The sequence below is a fragment of the Loxodonta africana genome, chromosome 25 (genome assembly GCF_030014295.1).
Source record: "Loxodonta africana isolate mLoxAfr1 chromosome 25, mLoxAfr1.hap2, whole genome shotgun sequence".
Lineage (NCBI taxonomy): Eukaryota > Metazoa > Chordata > Mammalia > Proboscidea > Elephantidae > Loxodonta > Loxodonta africana.
Genome location: NC_087366.1, coordinates 23298283 through 23319039, shown reverse-complemented (window position 1 = coordinate 23319039; position 20757 = coordinate 23298283). Strand labels below are relative to the sequence as shown.

The window sequence follows — 20757 nt, the reverse complement described above, 5'->3', positions numbered from 1 at the left end:
TTAACATAATACAGTAGTAATAATAATAATGTTTTGATGTGTGTCGCAAATTAGCTCTCATTCGTTATCATGAACCATTGTATATACCTCAGATGCATAATATAATAGGCTTTGCATGGGTTGGTTCGTAACTACGGGTTGTATGTAGGTCAGACTTTTGTAACCTGCGAACTGCCTGTATCTTTAGATTCTTCTGTCATTCACTGGGAGAGCTTTAGGGAATTGTCTAGTGACATACACAGGGCTGAGGCCTGTGAAAGCTAGTGATGTAATCATCATTTTACCTTATTGGGATCTCTATGTCTCTGGCTTCTCTCTACTGAAATCCCCAGACCCCTGCTGTCTTAAAGCAGGTCACTCCCATCTTCCCTTCTTACCTCTTGATCTTAGATTATCAACCATTATTTCCTCTACTTTGTTTTTCTACTTTATTCTGCCTTTTCAAATGTGCGGCCTCACTCTTCCTTGCTTCTACTTGTAACTCACAGGGAATATTGCTTCTTAACTCACAGAGAATATTGAAGCCGTCACATAGTAACTCTCCCCGCTCCTGCTTCCATATTCACAAAGCCTTTCTGTATCCCTACTGGTTCTTTTCTCTTTTGCTCCTATTATAACAGAAGAGCTTTTCCTTCCTTTCTTCCCAAGACCAGTATTTCCACCAGCACCCTGGGTCACAGTCATTCCCACCTCCCAGGGACCCTTCCACTGTCTTATCTCTTCCCTGCTTAAAAACCTGTTGCCAACAAGTCAATTCCAACTCATAGCGACCGTATGGGACAGAGTATAACTGCCCCATAGGGTTCCCAAGGCTGTAATCTTTACAGAAGAAGAGTGCCGCAGTTTATTAAATATGCATTTAATAAAAAGGAAGAAAATAATAATCCTCTCTGGATAAGAGCTTGGAATTGAGTAATTGAAGACTAGAATTTAATTGTTCTAGAGAATGTTAATTCTTCTGGAAAATTTCAGATTATTTAGTTTCATAAAGATTCTGTCTACCCTAAATGTATTTTATATGGTATGAAATGCCGCAGTGCTTCTTTTTTATTTCTCTGAAGAATGGTATTTTATGCATTTAATTAAAATACATTTCCTCTGATAGATGTTTCTTTTGTGTACTGTTTATATTTACCTTTGACTTTTTATTTAGGAGGGGGACTATGATTTGAACTTGTTTTTCTTTTTGTAGTTGGAGAACACATTCAAATCAGTTATTGCCCAACTTGGACCTGGAGGGACTATTAATCCAGAGATAAAACAAAAGATAAAATATGTAAGTATTTTGTTTCTAGAAAACAGATAAGAATAATTGATTATACATTTAGCTATCACTTATGGCTAAGTTCAATTTGCCTATTAGTATTTTTTACTTTATATTTGTACCTGATCATTTCAAATATACAGCAAATAAATGGCTATTCTTTTAGGATTAGAAAAATAAATAAAATACACACTCCTATAATTTTTAAACAGTGTCAAAATTATTTAGAAATTGTAAATTCCTTCATAAGTGCTCTTCTCTCTTTTCTTTGCCTCACCTCAATAAATCACTGTTAATAAGCAGTTCAGGATATTTCCAGTAGCAATTTTATATACATGTATGTCAGAGGTTATTCTCAACAGTTGCTTGTGTTGATGTACCGTATTTCATTTATGGGACCCATCATTAACGTTTGGTTTCTAGCTTTGGGTATTTAAAAAAAATGCTTCAGTCAGTGTCCTTGTACATTTACCTAGAAGTGGAATTGCCAGTCAGAGGTATTATATATTTTAAGTTCTGATGATGAGTATTGCTAAATTGCTCTCTAACAGGTTTAAACAAATTTATACTCCCCGTGACAGTGAATGAGACTGAAGTATCTCTACCCCATCCAAGTATTAAGCAGTGTTACTGTCTAATCATTTTCATTTATACCTCTTCATTATTACATTAAGCATGTTTTCATATGTTTAGTAACCATATGTAATATGCCATATGTAGTAGCCATTTATATTTCATCTTTGAATTGCTTGTCCTTGGCCGAGTTTACTCTTTGCCTCACTAATTTCTGAGAGTTGGGGGCTATTATGTATTAGGTCAGATGGTACATACACTAACAATTTTGGTGGAAGCAGTTAATTCTGATTGAAGTAATTAGGGCGCCATTACAACTGCCACAGTTCTGTGGGTAAAATGCAAAATTCTTGCTGCATCCAGGCCCTGTTTTTTGTTTTTAATCCTTTAAACTAAAACGTTAGCTCTTCTTTCCAAGGAAGAGGTAGTATTAGTTCTGTTTCTTAAATGGCTTCTAGGTTTTTTGTTGTTGTTGACTATTACTGATGGTAAAGTTTATGAAAGATCGATAACAGTGGATTTTTCTATGACTTACTTATAAATATTGGTGCCTTGCTAAATCAGATTTGCAGGTATTTTGAACTCTAATATTTATCAAAGTAGGACTACTTGTTTTAAAATGTTGATTATTAGGAAACTTTTCATATGGGCCTTTTATTTTCATTAGCAATGATACATATTTTTAACATCAGCAATTGGGAATCACTCCTTAATTGTTGCTTTATAAATTAATGCTCATCCTCAATATAACTACCTAGGTTAGTGATCTGTGGCATTTACCTATGACCTTTCTACCAGCTTTCTTAACCTAGGTTTTTTAAAAAAATAATCTATTTAAATTATTGTGGAAAGGATTCTCCTCAGCCTTGAATAAATTAATAAGCAAATGTATAGAATTGTTGACTTAGCACTAAGTAAATTTCTGGTAAAAGGAATATTGTAAGAAAAATTTAACTTTTAAATTATTCTCTTGTTGCTTGGCATGAAGTTGAAATTTCTTCTCTCTGTTGCCGTGTTAGTAGACTGCTGATACTTTAATAATCAAACCCTTTGCTGTCGAGTCGATTCTGACTCACAGTGACCCTATAGGACAGAGTAGAGCTGGCACATAGCAAAGAGTAGAACTGCTGACAGTTACCTTCCCCTCTTTGGTGAGATAGATATTAGGAAGTGGGGAGATGGCTTTCTGGGGAGCTATTTGGAAATATTTTTTAAAATTGAGATTGCATATATTTTTTACCTGCCAATAATGTTATACAAAATTTATCCCAAGGAAATAATTTAGCAGATACACAGGATTATTTGTATGAGGATGTTCAATATGCCCTTTTTTAATGTAACAAAAAAATCAGAAAAAATTAAGCATTCATCGATAAAGGATTGGTTAAATTATCCACTCAAACTAGGGAATATCATGCAGCTGGTAAGAGGATTTATATATATCTACATTAATTCATAGGGAAGTAACTCCTTGATATCTTGCTGGGCTTTAAAAGCAGGTTATAGACTAGTATGTTTAGTATTATCCTTTCATATGAAACCTTCAACAATGTGAGTGTGTCTATGCATAAAGAGATTCTAAAAGGATATCTTTTGAAATGCAGCAATGATTGTCTCTGGGTCATGGGATTTTAGAATAATTATTACTTTATATTTTTCTGAATCTTGGATTATAATTTTTATAAAATGTTTAATACCTAGAAAAATATAAGAAAACACAAAGATTTTTATACTTTATTGGCATAGAGGAAGTCCAGTTCCAGGAGTTCATTAAAAAAAATCATTGGATAAATGTTCAAAAATACAAGTATGAGCATATTTGTTAAATAATTTATAATGGTAGAAAATAGGAAGCAGCCATAAATAGAAAAAAAAAAAGAGGAATGAATAAATAAATTTAGGTATATTGAATATTTTTAAAAATATGTAGCCAGTAGATAAGTTGATCCATATTTGCTAACTTGGAAAATGCCTATGGTATGATATATTAAAAAACTGATTATAAAAAAAGATCTTATTTTTCTACTAAATGTAAATATTTTTATGTGCACATAGTCATCTATGAGTGGTTTTGTCTTTGCTTATCTATATTTTCCAGAATTCCTGTAATGTCCATTGTATTTCTCTCTAACATTGAAACAGCTTGTAATTATGCTATAGAGTATTTATTAATTTTATGTGTGGGCTGAGCTAAAAAAAAAAAGTAAGAATTTCTAGAGAGTTGGGCATTGCAGTATTTTACAATAATACAAATTTTAAGTATAATAATCTAGATTTCTTAACTCTGGCAATGTTGAAAATCACTGTCTCTTTGTTAATGTTGTTATAACCTAAAAAACTGGGAACTGATTTTTTAAAGAAATATCCTGTGATGATAATTCACTTGTTATAATAATGTTTATTTTTTGCCCTTGTTACTGTTTAAGGTTATATTGTCTGTATGTTGATATTTTGTCACTCAGAATTCCAATTGTATATATTGTATTTAACTTTGTATTTATTAGGTTGTATCCAAGTTTCCAGAGGGTTTGCTTATTTCTAAACTGCTTGGAGAGTTTGAGGTAAGTGTATTCTTTTTCACCAAGTGTAGCTTTTTGTGGCTTATGTTTATAGTGATAGACAGAAATTTTGTTGGTACTCCATTGATCCTCAAAGTCGGTGATCTAACACTACTTAAACATCTTACTTTGCATTTCAGTTTCTTTTTCTTTAACATTAAAATCTGCAATCTAAAAGTTATGAATTATGGTCCTTAAAAAATACTTGAATATGCACGGGAAGGATACTTTTACAACTTATTCACATAATATCATTAGAATAAAGATTACCACATTTTTTCACAGACGACATGCCCACATGAATAACAAACCCACACATACAATTCACAGAAATGATGAAACTAAGTAGAAACCATTTAAGCATACCGCACCCATGCATATACCACACGTGTCTTGTGACATTTCCAGAAGTGAATTTCAGCCTCATTACCTGTACCGCCATATTACAGGTAAATCGTATCATTCTGTTCCTTTCCTTTCCTTCTGCTCATTTTCTTTAATTTCCTGCCTCTTTGTATAAAAGTAGTCCAAAAATGTTATTTTTGATCATAATTGTATAAATAAAGGTATAAGCCATGGTCAGGAAGTCATGGATCGAGTTTAGTAGTCCCCCAGTAACTGGAAATTGAACAATTGAAACTGTGCATTTGTTTCTGTTAATTTAAGTTGATAATTACAGCACATTAGCTCAATAGTTGATCTATTGGTAAAGACTTTTGGCTTAAATTTCGGGTAATATAAAATCAATACCTACCTTAGGTAAAGTTTCTGTATGATTGGAAATCAAAATTGAAGTTAGCAACATGTAAAAAAAAACTTGGCATAGCATGCTTACTGAAATAACCCACGGGGTTTTTGCTGTTGGAAAACATACAATGTGTGTGTTATTTGTGTAAAAATACAGTAATTTATTTTTAAAGTCTGACAATACCACATATCAGTGAGGATGTGAAAAAGCAATACTTCATATACTGCTTATGGGATGAAACCACTTTGGAGAGCATTTTGGCAGTATCAGGTATCAAACTTGGAGGTTTGCATCCCCAGTGATCTAGCAGTTCCACCTCTGTAGAGGCACCCTAGAGAAACTCTAGCATGTGTGCACATGCAGAAGGATGTTCACTGTAGCATAGTAAAAACCTGGAAAAAAAAATAAATGGTCATCAGTGGGAGAATGGGTAAATAAGTTGAGATTGATATATAATGGAATAGTACATAGTAGATAAAATAAATTAATTAGATTTCAGCATGGATAAGTTTCAAAACCATAATCTTGAGTGAAAAAATCCAGCTGCAGAAGGATAATTCAAATAAGGCCAGATATCCAATTAAAAAAATAAGAGTACCAAACTAAACCCATTGCCGTGGAGTCGATTCCGACTCATAGCGAGCCTATAGGACAGAGTAGAACTGCACCATGGTGTTTCCAAGGCTATAATCTTTATGAAGCAGATTGCCACATCTTTCTCCCACGGAGTGGCTGGTAGATTCAAACCAACTTTTTGGTTAGCAGCTGAGCACTTTAACCATTGTGCCACCAGAGCTCCTTAAATATAATGGTGAACCAAAAAACAAAACCCATTGCCATCGAGTCAGGTCCCACTCATAAGACCTATACGTATGTTATCTGTGTGCCAAGCTCTATTCTGAGGGCCTTTCATAAAGCAATTAATTTTATTTTAACAAACAGACACAGAGAAGTAACTTGCCTAAGGACCAGACAGCTAATAATGAATAGGGCCCTGATTTGAACCTAGGCAGTCTGACTTCAGAAGTCTCTACTGCTGTGCCATGGAAGCATATACAGTAAACCTGCGAAATCCAGAGCATGTGTAAGGCAGAAACCTGTCAGAGAAGGAAAACTCAAATATTTTCCACTAAAACAAGCCATAGGAAAGCAGTAAGACTGCACCCTGTCAAAGGCAAAAAACTCGTGAGACCCTGAAAAACAAGGCAGTCCCGTCAATTTCCAGCTCTCCCAGCTTTCACTGTGGTATATAGCAGATAAAAACATATATATTGTGAGATAGAGTAGCACAGCAGTTAAGATATGTCACATCTCTGTGCTGTTTTTATAGATGATAATATAAAATGGGGATAATACCTACCTTGTAGATTTTGCAAGGTTTACATGAATTAAAAATAAAGCACTTAGAACAGTGTCTAATACATAGTAATTGGGCCTGGGAACAAAAGAAATTCAAAATAACCAATGTATTCAATAAAAAGTACAGCAAGCCATTTTGAGAACAGCAGCTAAAACTGGATAGCATTTTGACATATCTAATAGCAGAGAGTACGTATTTTTTTTAATTATACTTCAGATGAAGGCTTACAGAACAAACCAGCTTCTCATTAAACAGTTAATACACGTATTGATTTATGACATTGGTTAACAACCCCACTACATGTCAGTACTCTCCCTTTTCGACCTTGGGTGCCCTATTACCAGCTTTTCTGTTCCCCCCTGCCTTCTAGTCCTTTCCCCTGGGCCGATGTGCCCCTTCAATCTCATTTTGTTTTATGGGCCTGTCTAATCTTTGGATGAAGGGTGAACCTCAGGAGTGACTTTATTACTGAGCTAAAAGGGTGTCCAGAGCGATATTCTCAGGGTTTCCCTAGTCTCTACTAGGCCAGTACATGTGGTCTTTTTTGTGGGTTAGAATTTTGTCCTACATTTTTCTCCAGCTCTGTCCAGGATCCTCTATTGTGATCCCTGTCAGAGCAGTCAGTGGTAGTAGCTGGGCACCATCTAGTTGTAGTGGACTCGGTCTGGTGGAGGTCTGTTAGTCCTTTGGACTAACCTTTCCCTTGTGTCTTTAGTTTTCTTCATTCTCCCTTGCTCCCAAAGGGGTGAGAACAATGGAGTATCTTAGATGGCTGCTCATAGGCATTTAAGACCCCAGACACTACTCACCCAAGTAGAATGTAGAACATTTTCTTTATAAACTATGTTATGCCAATTGAGCTAGATGTCCCCTGAGACCATGGTCCACAGCCCTCAGAGCAGCAATTCAGTCCCTCAGGGAGCCTGGATGTATCTATGGAGCTTCTATGACCTTGTCTTGGAAAAGTTGTGCTGGCTTCCCCAATATTGTATACCGTCTTACCCTTCATCAAAGTTACCACTTATCTATTGTCTGTTTAGTGTTTTTCCATCCCCACCCCACCCCCTCCTTCATAACCATCAAAGATTGTTTCTTTTTGTGCGTAAAACTTTTCATGAGTTTTTATAGTAGTGGTCTCATACAATATTTGTCCTTTTGTGATTGACTTATTTCACTCAGCATAGTGCCCTCCAGATTCATCCATGTTGTGAGATGCTTTGCAGATTCATCATTGTTCTTTATAGTTGTGTAATACTCCATTGTGTGTATGCACCATAGGTTGTTTATCCGTTCTTCTGTTGATGGTCATCTAGGTTGTTTCCATCTTTTTGCTATTGTGAACAATGCTGCAATGAACATGGGTATGCATATGTCAATTCGACTCTTATTTCTCTAGGGTATATTCCTAGGAGTGAGATTGCTGGATCATATGGTATTTCTATTTCTAGCTTTCTAAGGAAGCACCATATCATTTTCCAAAATGGTTGTATCATTTTGCATTCACACCAGCAGTGCATAAGAGTTCCAATCTACCCACAGCCTCTGCAACATTTGTTATTTTCTGTTTTTTTGAGTTTTTGTTTATTTCATTTATTTTTGCTCTGATCTTTATTATATCCTTCTTCTGGTGGCTGTGGGCTTCTTTTGCTGTTCTCTATTTGTTCAAGGAAACCCTGGTGGCGTAGTGGTTAAGTGCTCCAGCTGCTAACCAAAGGGTTGGCAGTTCAAATCCGCCAGGCACTCCTTGGAAACTCTACGGGGCAGTTCTACTCTGTCCTATAGGGTCACTATGAGTTGGGATCGACTCGACGGCACTGGATTGGGCTGTTTGCTCAAGTTGTGTAGCTAATGTTTTGATTTTGACCGTTCTTTTTTGATGTGTGCATCTTTTGCTATAAATTTGCCTCTGAGCACTGCTTTTGCTGTGTCCCAAAGGTTTGGGTATGATGTGTTTTCATTCTCGTTTGATTCTAGGAATTTTTTGTATTCCATCTCTGACTTCTATTACTCAGTGGTTTTTAAGCAGGGTGTTACTCGGTTTCCATGTAATTGATTTTTTTCCTTGCCCTTCCTGTTGTTAATTTCTACTTAGATGGTGTTGTGATCAGAGAAGATACTTTGAATTATCTCAGTGCTTTGGATTTTGTTGAGGGTTGCTCTGTGGCCTAAGATGTGGTCTGTTCTGAAGAATGTTCCATGTATGTTGGAAAAGAATACGTACTTTGCAGCTGTTGGATGGGCTGTTCTATATATTTCTATGAGTTCAAGTTGGCTGATTGTGTCCTTTAGATCTTCTGTATCTTTGCTGAGTTTCTTTCTAGATGTTCTGCCTTTTATCGAAAGTGAAGTGTTGAAGTCTCCTACTATTACTGTGGAACTGTCAATTTCTCATTTCAGTGCTCTTAGAGTTTGTTTTATGTATTTTGGAGCCCTGTCATTGGGGAGTTAGGTATTTATTATGGTTATGTCTTCATGATGGAGTGTCCCTTTAATCATTATATAGCTCCCTTCTTTGTCTTTTATGTTGGGTTTTGTTTTAAAGTCTGTTTTATCTGAGACTAGTATTGCCACTCTTGCTCTTTTTTGGTAGCTGTTTGCTTGATACTTTTTTTTCCATCCTTTGATTTTTAATAGATTTATGTCTTTGTTTCTAAGGTGAGTCTCTAAAAAAAACAGCATATTGATGGATCCTGTTTTTTTATCCATTCTGTCACTCTGTCTTTATGGGTGCACGTAGGGCATTTATGTTCAGTGTAATTATTGACAGGTGTGAGTTTATTGCTGTAATTTTGTAATGCTTTTCTTTGTGGTGTTGACATTCTCCTTGTTCCTCTTATTCTCCTGTGCTGAATTCCTTTTGTTTGTTAATTTTTTTTTCATTTCTTTTGTTTTTGTAGATTTTGTTTTTACTGAGACTTTATGTTTTTCTTCTTTATTTTGATGAGTAGGTTAATTAACTTTCTTTGTGGTTACTTTGAAATTTACCCTTATCTTCCTAGGTTTGAACCGGTCTATTATTACTGGATATTGCCTTGCCTTCCTCTCCATTAGAAAGTTCTATACCTACACCGTTTATTCCTGCTTTTATTGTTTTGATGTTGTTGTCACTTAGATTAATCTCCCTGGTTCCGTGTTGTAAATCTTTTGGTACTGAATGGTCCTTGAGAGTTCATTTCCTAGATTGGTATCTGGCTGGTGCAATCTTGCATCCTAGATTCAGGCTGTGGTCTGATGTTTGTTCTGAAACCAAAGGACTCCCTTTAATAATAATTGTAAGTTTTGTTTGATTTTTACATATTCCTTCACTTTCTGTTTATCTGAAAATGACCTAATTTCACCATCATATTTGAATGAGAGTATTGCAGGATATATTATTCTTGGTTGGCAGTTTTTTCTTTCAAAGTTTTATATATACGTCATCCCATTTTGCCTTCTTGCCTGCATGGTTTGTGCCAAGTAATGAGAACTTAGTCTTATTGTTTCCCCTCTGTATGTGACTTCGTTTTTCTCAAGGTGCTCTCAGGATTCTTTCATCGTCTTTGGTTTTAGCGAGTGTGATTATGATATACCTTGGTGATTTTCTTTTGGCGTCTATCCTATATGGGGTTCATTGAGCTTCTTGGATGGTCAGCTTTTCATCGTTCATGATATTATGGAAGTTTTCTGTCAGCAATTTTTCAATGATCCTGTCTGTGTTTTCTGTTTTCTCCCCCTGTTCTGGAACTCTGATCACTCGTAAATTTTGCTTTTATTATATCCCACGTCATTCTCAGGGTTTCTTCATTTTTCATTCTTTTTTCTGATTTTCCTAAGACAAAGTTGTATCCAGGGATTTGTCTTCAGTTTGCTGATCCTGTCTTCCATTGTTTCACACCTGTTCCTCAGTTCTTCTATGACATGACCGTTTCTGAAATCTTGTTTATCTTTTGGATTTCTAATTGTTGTTTTTGTATAATTTCTAGTTGTGAATTTATTTTGACATTTTGTTCCTCTATTATTTTCCTGAATTCTTTCATTTTTCGTCTATATTTTCCATGAATTTGACCGTTTTTTCCTCATTTTTGTCTACCTTCTGCTTCAGTTCTTGGATATCTCTGAATATTAGAGACTTGAATTCCCCATCAGGTACTTCTAGTGCCTTTTCTTCTACTGGAAAATCATCTGGTGTTTTATTTTGGATGCCTACTGCAACTGTATTTTCCTGTGTTTTTTTTTTTATATATATATTTTGATACTCTCTGCTGTCTTTGGGACATTCAGTAGTTATTTTCTTCACTTACTGATTATACATTTGTTTCATTCTGCTTTTTTGTTTTATTGGGTTATGTCTGAGCAGGTTGGCTGTGTGTTTTTTGTTTGCTCTTCTGTGGTCACAGTACTTTTCACCTCCTTGTCCAATGGGCAGGGCCAGTTGCTCAGCTATGGTACATCAGGGCATGCCCAGCTGAAGGGAGGGGCTGGGATGGGTTGTTTTGGTCATGTACTGGGGCTGACAGGGTGGCTGGGGGTCAGTACACGGCAGGTTCCTGTAGGCCATGCTTGTGCTGCTCGAGGGTGTGATGTTCAGTGCACGGTGCAGGTAGTCAGAAGGGAAGGGGGAGGTTGTGATGTGTGGAGCTAAGATGGGTAAGGGAAAGAAGAGAGAGAGGAGAGGGAAACAGGAGCCAAAAAAACAGAAACAAAAAAAGTGCTGAGGCATCTTGTTTTTGGAGTGGAGGGATGAGAAACCAAAAAATAAAAAAGGGAAAGAGAAAAAAAATAAATAAATAATTAAAAAAAAAAACAAAACAGAAATGCCATCAGGGATCCCACTGCCAACTGGGGAAGTGGCTCCCAGGCTTTGGGACACTGCCTGTCTAGAAGGGGCAGAGATGGCACACAGCACCAGCTATTCAGGAGACAGGGAAAGAAGGAAAGCAGAGAAACTGAGAAATGAAGAAGAACAAAAAGGAAAAAAAAAAGAGAGGGCCCCAGTGATTCCACTGGTGCAGCTACATAGACCAGGCAAGTGGCTCCCAAGCTGCACAGTACAGCTCGACTATAAGAGGCAGAGATGGCACACAGCTTCAGGTCTTCAGGAGACAGGAAAAGAAGGTAAGTAGAGAGACACAGGAAACTGAAAAACGAAGAAAAACAAAAACTGAAAAAGAGAAAAAATAATATAAAAGAAAAAGAAAGAAATGCCCCCCGGGATCCCACCAGTGCAGATGCACAGATTGGGGAAGTGGCTCTGAAGTTGCACAGTACAGCCTGGGTAGCAGGGGCAGAGATGCACACAGTGCTGGATATTCAGGAGACAGGAAAAGAAGACAAGTAGAGATGAAAAATGGAGAAATGAAGAAAGACAAAAAGGAAAAAAGAAAAAATAACTAAATTTTTTTTTAAAAAAAAGGCCCCTGGTGATCCCACTGGCACAGCCGCACAGACTAGGAAAGTGGCTCCCATGCCACGTGGTATGGCCTGGCTAGAAGGGGCAGAGATGGCACAGAGCGCCAGATATTCAGGAGATAGGAAAAGAAGGTAGGTAGAGAGAGACAAGAAACTGAGAAATGAAGAAACATGAAAGGAGAAAAAAAACACCTCCAGGTATCTCACTGGTGTCGCTGTGCAGACTGGTGAATTGGCTCCCAAGCCACAGAATGCAGTCTGGCTAGAAGGGGCTCCTAAGCTCCGAAAAGAAAAAGAAAACAAAACAACAACAACAAAAAAGGCCCTGGGGAATCCCACCAGCATGGTGGCACGGACCGGGGAACAAGTTGCCAGCCAAAAAGTGCTTCACAGCCTGTCAAGAAGCAAAAGACTCAACATTGTAAAAATGTCTATTCTACCCAAAGCAATCTATAGATACAATGCAATCCCAACCCAAATACCAATGATTTTTTAAAGAGATGGAGAAACAAATCACCAACTTCTTATGGATGGGAAAGAGGCCCCAGATAAGTAAAGCATTACTGAAAAAGAAGAACAAAGTGGGAGGCCTCACACTACCTGATTTTTAGAACCTATTATACCACCACAGTACTTAGAATATCCTGGTACTGGTACAACAACAGATACATAGACCAATGGAACAGAACTGAGAATCCAGACATAAATCCATTCACATATGAGCAGCTGATATTTGACAAAGGCCTGAAGTCTGTTAAATGGGGAAAAGACAGTCTTTAACAAATGGTGCTGGCATAACTGGATATCCATTTGCAAAAAGATGAAACAAGACCCATACCTCACTCCATGCACAAAAACTAACTGAAAATGGATCAAACACTTAAATATAAAATCTAAAACAATAAAGATCATGGAAGAAAAAACAGGGACAATGCTAGGAGCCCTAATACATGGCATAAAGAGTATATAAAACATTACTAACAATGCACAAACACCAGAAGAGAAACTAGGTAACTGGGAGCTACTAAAAATCAAACACTTATTCTCATCCAAAGACTTCACCAAAAGAGTAAAAAGGTTACCTACAGACTGGAAAAAAGTTTTTGGCTACGACAAATCTGGTCAGCATCCGATCTCTAAAATCTACATGATACTGTAAAAACTCAACAACAAAAAGACAACCCAGTTAAAAAATGGGCAAAGGATATGAACAGGCACTTCACCAAAGAAGACATTGACACGGCTAACAGATACATGAGAAAATGCTCATGATCATTAGCCATTAAAAATTAGAGAAGTGCAAATCCCATCTACAATGAGATAGCATCTCACCCCAACAAGGCTGGCGTTAATCCAAAAAACACAAAAGAATAAATGTTGGAGAGGCTATGGAGAGACTGGAACGCTTACACACTGCTGGTGGGAATGTAAAATGGTACAGCCACTTTTGGAAATCAATTTGGCGCTTCCTTAAAAAGCTAGAAATAGAATTACGTTACTCTCCAGCAATTTCACTCCTTGGAATATATCCAAGAGAAATAAGAGCCTTCATAGGCACAGATATATGCGCACCCATGTTCACTGCAGCACTGTTTACAGTATAACAAAAAGACGGAAGTAACGAAGGTGCCCATCAGTGGATGAATGGATGAATAAATTTTGGTGTATTCACATAATGGAATACTACACAACTATTCAGGACAACGATGAATCTGTGAAACATCTCCTAACATGGAGGAGTCCGGAGGGCATTAGGCTGAGTGAAATTAGTCAGTTGCAAAAGGACAAATATTGTATGAGACCACTATTACAAGAACTCAAGAAAAAGTTTAAACACAGAAGAAAATATTCTTTGATGGTTACGAGGGTAGGGAGGGAAGGAGAGGGATATTCACTAATTAGATAGTAGACAAGAACTATTTTAGGTGAAGGGAAAGACAATACACAGTAGAGGAAAGGTCAACACAACTGGACTAAACCAAAAGCAAAGAAGTTTCCTGAATACAAGGGAACACTTCAATGGCCAGAGTAGCAGGGAAGGGAGTTTGGGTACCATGGTTTCAGGGGCCATCTAGGTCAAGTGGCATAACAAAATGTATTAAGAAAATGTCCTGCATCACACTTCGGTGACTGGTGTCCGGGGTCCGGCCATATAAGATGCATCAATTGGTCTGAATCCACCTGGAGGAAAGGAGAATGAAGAACATCAAAGACACAAGGTAAATATGAGCCCAGGAGACAGAAAGAGCCACATAAACCAGAAACTACATCAGCCTGAGACTGGAAGAACTAGATGGTGCCTGGCTACCACTGATGATTGCCCTGACAGGGAACACAATGGAGAATCCCTGATGGAGCAGGAAAACAGTGGGATGCAGACCTCAAATTCTCATAAAAAGACCAGAGTTGATTGTCTGACTGAGACTAGAGGGACCCTGGAGGTCATGGTCCCCAGACCCTCTGTTAACTCAAGATTGGAACCATTCCCAAAGCCAACTCTTTAGACAGGGCTTGGACTGGACCATAGGACAGAAAATGATACTTGCGAGGAGTGAGCTTCTTGGCTCAAGTAGACACATGAGACTGTGCGGGCAACTGCTGTCTGGAGGGGAGATGAGAGGGCAGAGGGGGATAGGAGCTGGTTGAGTGGGTACGGCAAATACAGGGTGGAGAGGAGAAGTGTGCTGTCTCATCAGGGGGAGGGCAGCTAGGAGAGCATAGCAAGGTGTGTATGAGTTTTTGTATGAGAGGCTGACTTGATTTGTAAACTTTCACTTAAAGCACAATAAATTAAAAAAATTAAGAAAAGAAGCAAAGATGGTGCATGGTGCTAGGTGTTCAAGAGAAAGGAGGGGGGGCAAGGAGGTGAGAGGCAGGGGAGAAACCAAAAGAAGCCAACAAGAGCAATACTAGCAGCAACGAAATGGTACTGAAGGAGCTGGCTGGTATAAAAAAAAAAAAGTATAGGTGAGGTGAATCCAAGCAGCACAGAGCCAGTAACTTCCTAGCCATGGTCACTCGGCCACTGGGAAAGCAGCAAAGGCCAACCAGGGAGAAGGGTGAGGGATGGGAAAACATGTATTGCTGGGTTCTGGGTGCTCCGTCTCCTGGTAGGAGCTCCATGAAGCTACTTTCTTCTACTCCTGCCCACCAATCTCTGACAGGAGTACAAGATGGTAAATATGTGCTGTGTTAGCTGATAGGGGACCTCCACATGTATCTTTCCTCGCTCTCTGTTCTCTTTCAGTTTCTTATCTCATTTGGTGCTTGGTTGAGTTGTTTATCTCTTTGTTTGATGCTTAGGGTTCCAGGATTGACGTTTGTCTCTGTTTTACTCAGTTTTTCAGGTCTTTGCTGTCTAGGGATGGTGTGGTGCTTCCGTCTATAGCACCATGTTGGCCCGCCTTTGCAGAAAGTACATATTAAGACTTGGAGGAACGGGAGCACTATAACTCATTGCTACCGAGTTGATTCTGACTCATAGTGACCCTATAGGATGGAATAGAACTGCCCCATAGGGCTTCCAAGGCTGTGAAACTTTCTGGAAGCAGACTGCCACAACTTTCTGCCATGGAGCTGCTGGTGGGTTCAAACTACTGAAGTTTTGGTTGGCAGCCAAATGCTTTAACCACTCTGCCACCAGAACACAAATATAGGGAAATGCTGTGGCCCCTGTGAATCCTTGACTGACCATCCAGCGCTCCCTTCCAGACAGACTAAGGAGAAATAGAGCATCAGAGACTCCCTGATGCTCGATAGAAACATTGAAAAGAGGAAGTCCATATGTGGAGTTAAGAGAAAAGAACCAGAAAATCTCAGTAACAAGCTATTATATTTTTGAACAACAGAAGGAACTCTAAAGCAGAAAAGTTCTTAAAGATACCATATATTCCTTAACCAGGAAAACTAATTTCTCATAAAGTGAGCAACAAAAGAGGATCAGGGTCAAGTCTTATACGTAATTAAAAGAAAAAAGAGAATAAGAAGCAGAATAATTTATCTATAGACAATGAAAGCATGCCAGAAATACATGTCCCCAATACAGATCAAATTGAAAACCTACTATTTCAAAAAGACAGAACATTAGTAATATGATAACATACGTTAAAGAACAACATAAATCTGAAATAGGAGAATCTGGAAATGAGGTGACAGAACTCAGGAAGGGATTTGAAATAAAGGAAAAATATATTTTCAGAAATGAAGACTAAATACAAAGACCATGAGAGGAGCAAAAAAATACAACAGATAATGCCTAAAGAGAAATAGTAGGTAAAAAGGAGGAACATTTTCAAAATCAAGAAGAGATGGAGGCATTGTGAATTCAAGGGTAAAAGATCTAGTGAGGTCTAGTGAGAGACTCAGATGTGCATATAAATTATTAAGATGTATTGTTATTGAGTAGCCTATAATGGAATCCTGCAGATAACTGTTACAAACTCTGGATGAAATATAAAAAACTACTATCTGGAGGTACTGGAAATTGACCAAAAGCAGGCAGAAACTGAAGTGGAGTCAGCAACTGGAGAATAGAATGACACTGGGTAAATTTCCCTTTCTCATGTACATGGATTTTGGCCTGAGGGTAGGCCCTGTGCAGTGCTGGGCATTTGGTACTTGGATTGCAATCAGTAGTAGTTTACTGACTCAAAGAACCAGAGGATAGAGTTTGAGGCTATCACAGCAGCTGAAAATTGAAAGGATAAATCTTGGAGTGTATAGAGTTACACTAATTTCTGAACATTACCCAAATCTCTGGCTGACCCTTGTACTACGCATGCTTGAGGCAGACTCAAAGCAGCCCAGCCAAGGCTAAAAGAACTGAAGGGATTTCAGCTGCTGCCTACCACAAGGGAGACAGATTTTGAGTTTAAAATTCATCCAGATTGATTCCTTGCTAATATAAAGAAAAAAAGCAATACTCTTCAAAGAAGCATAAAAGATTCCAGAGTTTCTATGACACATCTACCATGATGGAGACCTGGTGGTACAGTGGTTAAGAGCTACGGCTGCTAACCAAAAGGTTGGCAGTTTGAACCCACCAGCCACTCCTTGGAAACCCTATGGGGTAGTTCTAAAACTCTGTCCTTTAGGGTTGTTACGAGTCAGGATCAACTTGATGGCAATGAGGCTTTTTTAATCTACAATGATGTCCAGGATACAAACAAAAATTCCTAGATACGTTAAGAAACAAGAAAATGTTACTGCTGGTGAAGAGAAAAAACCGTCAATGTTAGCAAATGAGGGTTTTAAAGAACTCTTATGACTATGTTAAAAGATAAAAGAATATTAATAACGAACAGATAGGATGTCTCAGTAGAGGAACAAAAACTAAAAACTAAGGGACTTTCTAGAACTGAAAATAAGCTATATGAAATAAAAAATTCACTGGAAGGTCAACCACAGATTGGAAATGGCAGAAAAACATTAGTAAATTTTAAGACAGGTCAATAGAAATTACCCAGTCTGAAGAACAGAGAGAAAAAAATTGAAAAAAAGAAAAAAATAGAGCCTGAGAGATCTGAGAGACAATTTCAAGTGATCTACCGTATGTCTAATTGAAGTCCAAGAAGGAGAAGAGAATCAAAGATGAAAAAAAAATTTTTTTTGAAGTAGTAATGGATGTAAATTTCTCAAATTTTGAGAAAGAAATAGGTTTACAGATTTTAAAAGCTCAGAAAACTGCAAACAGAATGAATATGAAGAAAATCTTCATATAGGCATATTATAGTCAAAACTGTAGAAAACCAATGATAATTAGAAAATCATGAAAGCAGCCAAAGAAAAATGGCACATTGCATACAGGGGAACAATCACACAATGATAGCTGAGTTCTCATCAGAAAAAAATGATGGCCAGAAGATAGTTGAATGACATTTTTAAAGTTCTCAAAGGAAAAACAGTTAACCCAGTTTTCTATATCCAGTGATATGTATTATCTTTCAAGAATGAAGGTAAACTAGAGACAGAAAGGGCCACATAAATCAGAGACTACATTGTCCTGAGACCAGAACTAGATGGTGCCCGGGTATAACCCAACGGCGGCCCCGACAGGGAACACACAACAGAGAATCCCTGATTGAGCAGGAGAACAGTGGGATGCAGAACTCAAATTCTCATAAAAAGACCAGACTTAGTGGCCTGACTGAGACTAGAAGGACCCTGGAGGTCATGGTGTTCAGACCTTCTGTTAGCCCAAGGCTGGAACCATTTCCAAAGCCAACCTTTCAGACAGGGATTGGACTGGGCTATAAAACAGAAAATGATACTGGTGAGGAGTGAGCTTCTTGGCTCAAGTAGACACATGAGACTATGTGGGCAGCTCCTGTCTGGAGGGGAGATGAGAAGCCAGAGGGGGACAGGAGCTGACTGAATAGACACGGGGAATACAGGGTGGAGAGAGGAGTGTGCTTCCTCATTAGGGGGAGAGCAACTAGGAGTACATCATAGCAAGGTGTATATAAATTTGTGTATGTGAGACTGACTTGATTTATAAACTTTTACTTAAAGCACAATTTAAAAAAAGAATGAAGGTAAAATAAAGACATCATCAGATAATAAAAAATGGAGAGTTATTTATAAGCAGATCTGCATTGCAGGAAATGTTTAAGAATGTTCTTTAGGCTGAAGAAGATGATACCAGGTAGAAATATGAGTCATCAGGAAAAATTGAAGGGCATGGAAAATGTTAAATATGTGGATAGGTATAAAAGACTTTTGTTTCATCAGTGAAAATATGTGACTGTTTAAAAGCAAAATTTATAACACTGTGTAGTTGGGTTTATAACACGTAGATGTAATACGTATGAAAAGCATAGCATAAGTAAGGCAGTAAATGGAACTATTGGATTGCAAGGTTCTTATATTTTATGTGAAGTCATGAAGACTGTGAAAAGTTAAGGATATATATTGCAATACCTGGAAAAAAAGGCAATGTTATAGCTAATAAGCCAATAGATAAAATGAAATTGTACAAAATATTCAGTAAACCCAAAGGGAAATAGGAAGGGAAGAATAAAGAGCAAAATATAGAGACTAACAGAAATTAAATAGCAAAATGGTAGTTGTAAATCCAATTGTATCAATAATTACATAAATGTAAATGGACTAAATACTGCAATTAAAAGATAGAAATTACCCACAAGATAAAACTATATGCTGTCCACAAGATGCACACTATAAAGACACAATATAAAGATTGATTCAGAGTAAAAGATAAAAGAGATATACTGTATAAGCAGTAAGAGCCCTGGTGATGCAGAGGTTAAGTGCTTCGCTGCTAACCGAAAGGTCAGCAATTCAGACCCACTAGCGGCTCTGCTGGAGAAAGATGTGGTAGTCTGCTTCTGTAAATATTGCAGCCTTGGAAACCCTATGAAAACCAAACCAAACCCACTGCCATCAAGTCAATTCTGACTCATAGAAACCCTACGGGCAGTTCTAACTCTGTCCTATAGGATTGCTGAGTTGGAATCGATTCAATACCGATGGATTTTGGTTTATATAAACAGTAAGATAAAAGAGCTGAATTAGAATTAGCTGAAATAATATCAGATAAAGCAGACTTCAAAACAAAGAATATTATCAGAAAAAGAGAGGGATATTTCATAAAGGATATTTCTTCAGGAAGACATAACAGTCATAAATGTACACTTACCTGATGACAAAGCTTTAAAATAAATTATCTAAAAATGGAGAGAACTAAATATGGAATTAGATAATTTAACACCCCCTTTTCAGCAACTGATAGAATAACTGGTCAGAAAAATAAGGACATAAAAAACCTAAACAACACTCTCTACCATCTTGACCGATTTTGCATTTATGGAACACTATACCCAACAACTGCAGAGAACACATTCTACTTAAACACACAAGGAAAATTCCTGGAGACAGACCATGTATTTAGCCATAAAATAAGTCTCAATAAATTTCAAAATATTAAACTCTTACTGAATATGTTCTCTGATAAAGATGGAATTAAATTACAAATGAATCACAATGAGATACCTGAAAACTAATCCACCAAATATTTGGAAATTAAGCAATACTCTTCTAAATAACTTATTGGTCAGAGAAGAAATCACAAGGGATTAGAAAATATTTCTAACTGAATGATAGTGAAAATACAGCAAATGAAAAATGTGTGAGATGTTAGCACTGCAGCTAAAGTTCAGAGGGGTATTTATAGCTTTAAATGCTTACACTGGAAAAGAAGAAAGGTATAAAATCATAATTGACCTAAGGTTCCACCTAAAGAAGCTAAAAAAAAAGAGGAGCAAAGTAAATACAAGTAGAAGAAAGAAAATGATAAAAATAAGAAAGAAATCAATAAAATATACAATTATCAAGAGAAAATCAACAAAGCCAGATGTTGATTCTTTGAAAGATCAATAAAATTCATAAACTACTAGCTAGTCAAATCAAGAAAAGGAGAGGATACAAATTACCAGGAAAGAGAGGTTATATTATAGATCCTGCAGTTAATAAAATGGCAATAAGGAAACATCATGAACAACTTTATGCCTGTTATTTGACAAATTAGATGAAATGGACAACTTTCTTGAGAGACACAAATTGCCAGATTGAGGCAAGCTGAAGTAGAAAATCTGAATATCCTTATAGGTATCAAAGAAATAGATTTTGTTATTTTTAGGGGGAAAAAAAAACTTCCACAAAGAAGGGGGAAGAAACTCCTGCTCAGGTGATTTCCCTGGTGAATTTTATTAAACAATTAAGGAAGAAATAATACAACCATGCACGAATTCTTCCAGAAAATAGCAGAGAGAACACTTTCCAACTCATTCTATGTGTAAAGTATCCTGACACTAAAACTTGACATAAATATTACAAAAAAACAATTAGA

The 20757-nt window shown here is 37.2% G+C and overlaps 1 protein-coding gene across 2 annotated transcripts in view; it reads left to right on the top strand.

Moving 5' to 3' along the window:
- TDRD5 (tudor domain containing 5) overlaps positions 1–20757 on the top strand; it is a 101916-nt gene that overhangs the window by 19103 nt on the left and 62056 nt on the right. For both annotated transcript variants that reach the window (XM_003410865.3, XM_003410866.4), the window contains exons 4-5: positions 1193–1276; positions 4342–4398. In XM_003410865.3, the coding sequence (XP_003410913.1) occupies positions 1193–1276; positions 4342–4398 (141 nt within the window). The remainder of the gene's footprint in view (positions 1–1192; positions 1277–4341; positions 4399–20757) is intronic.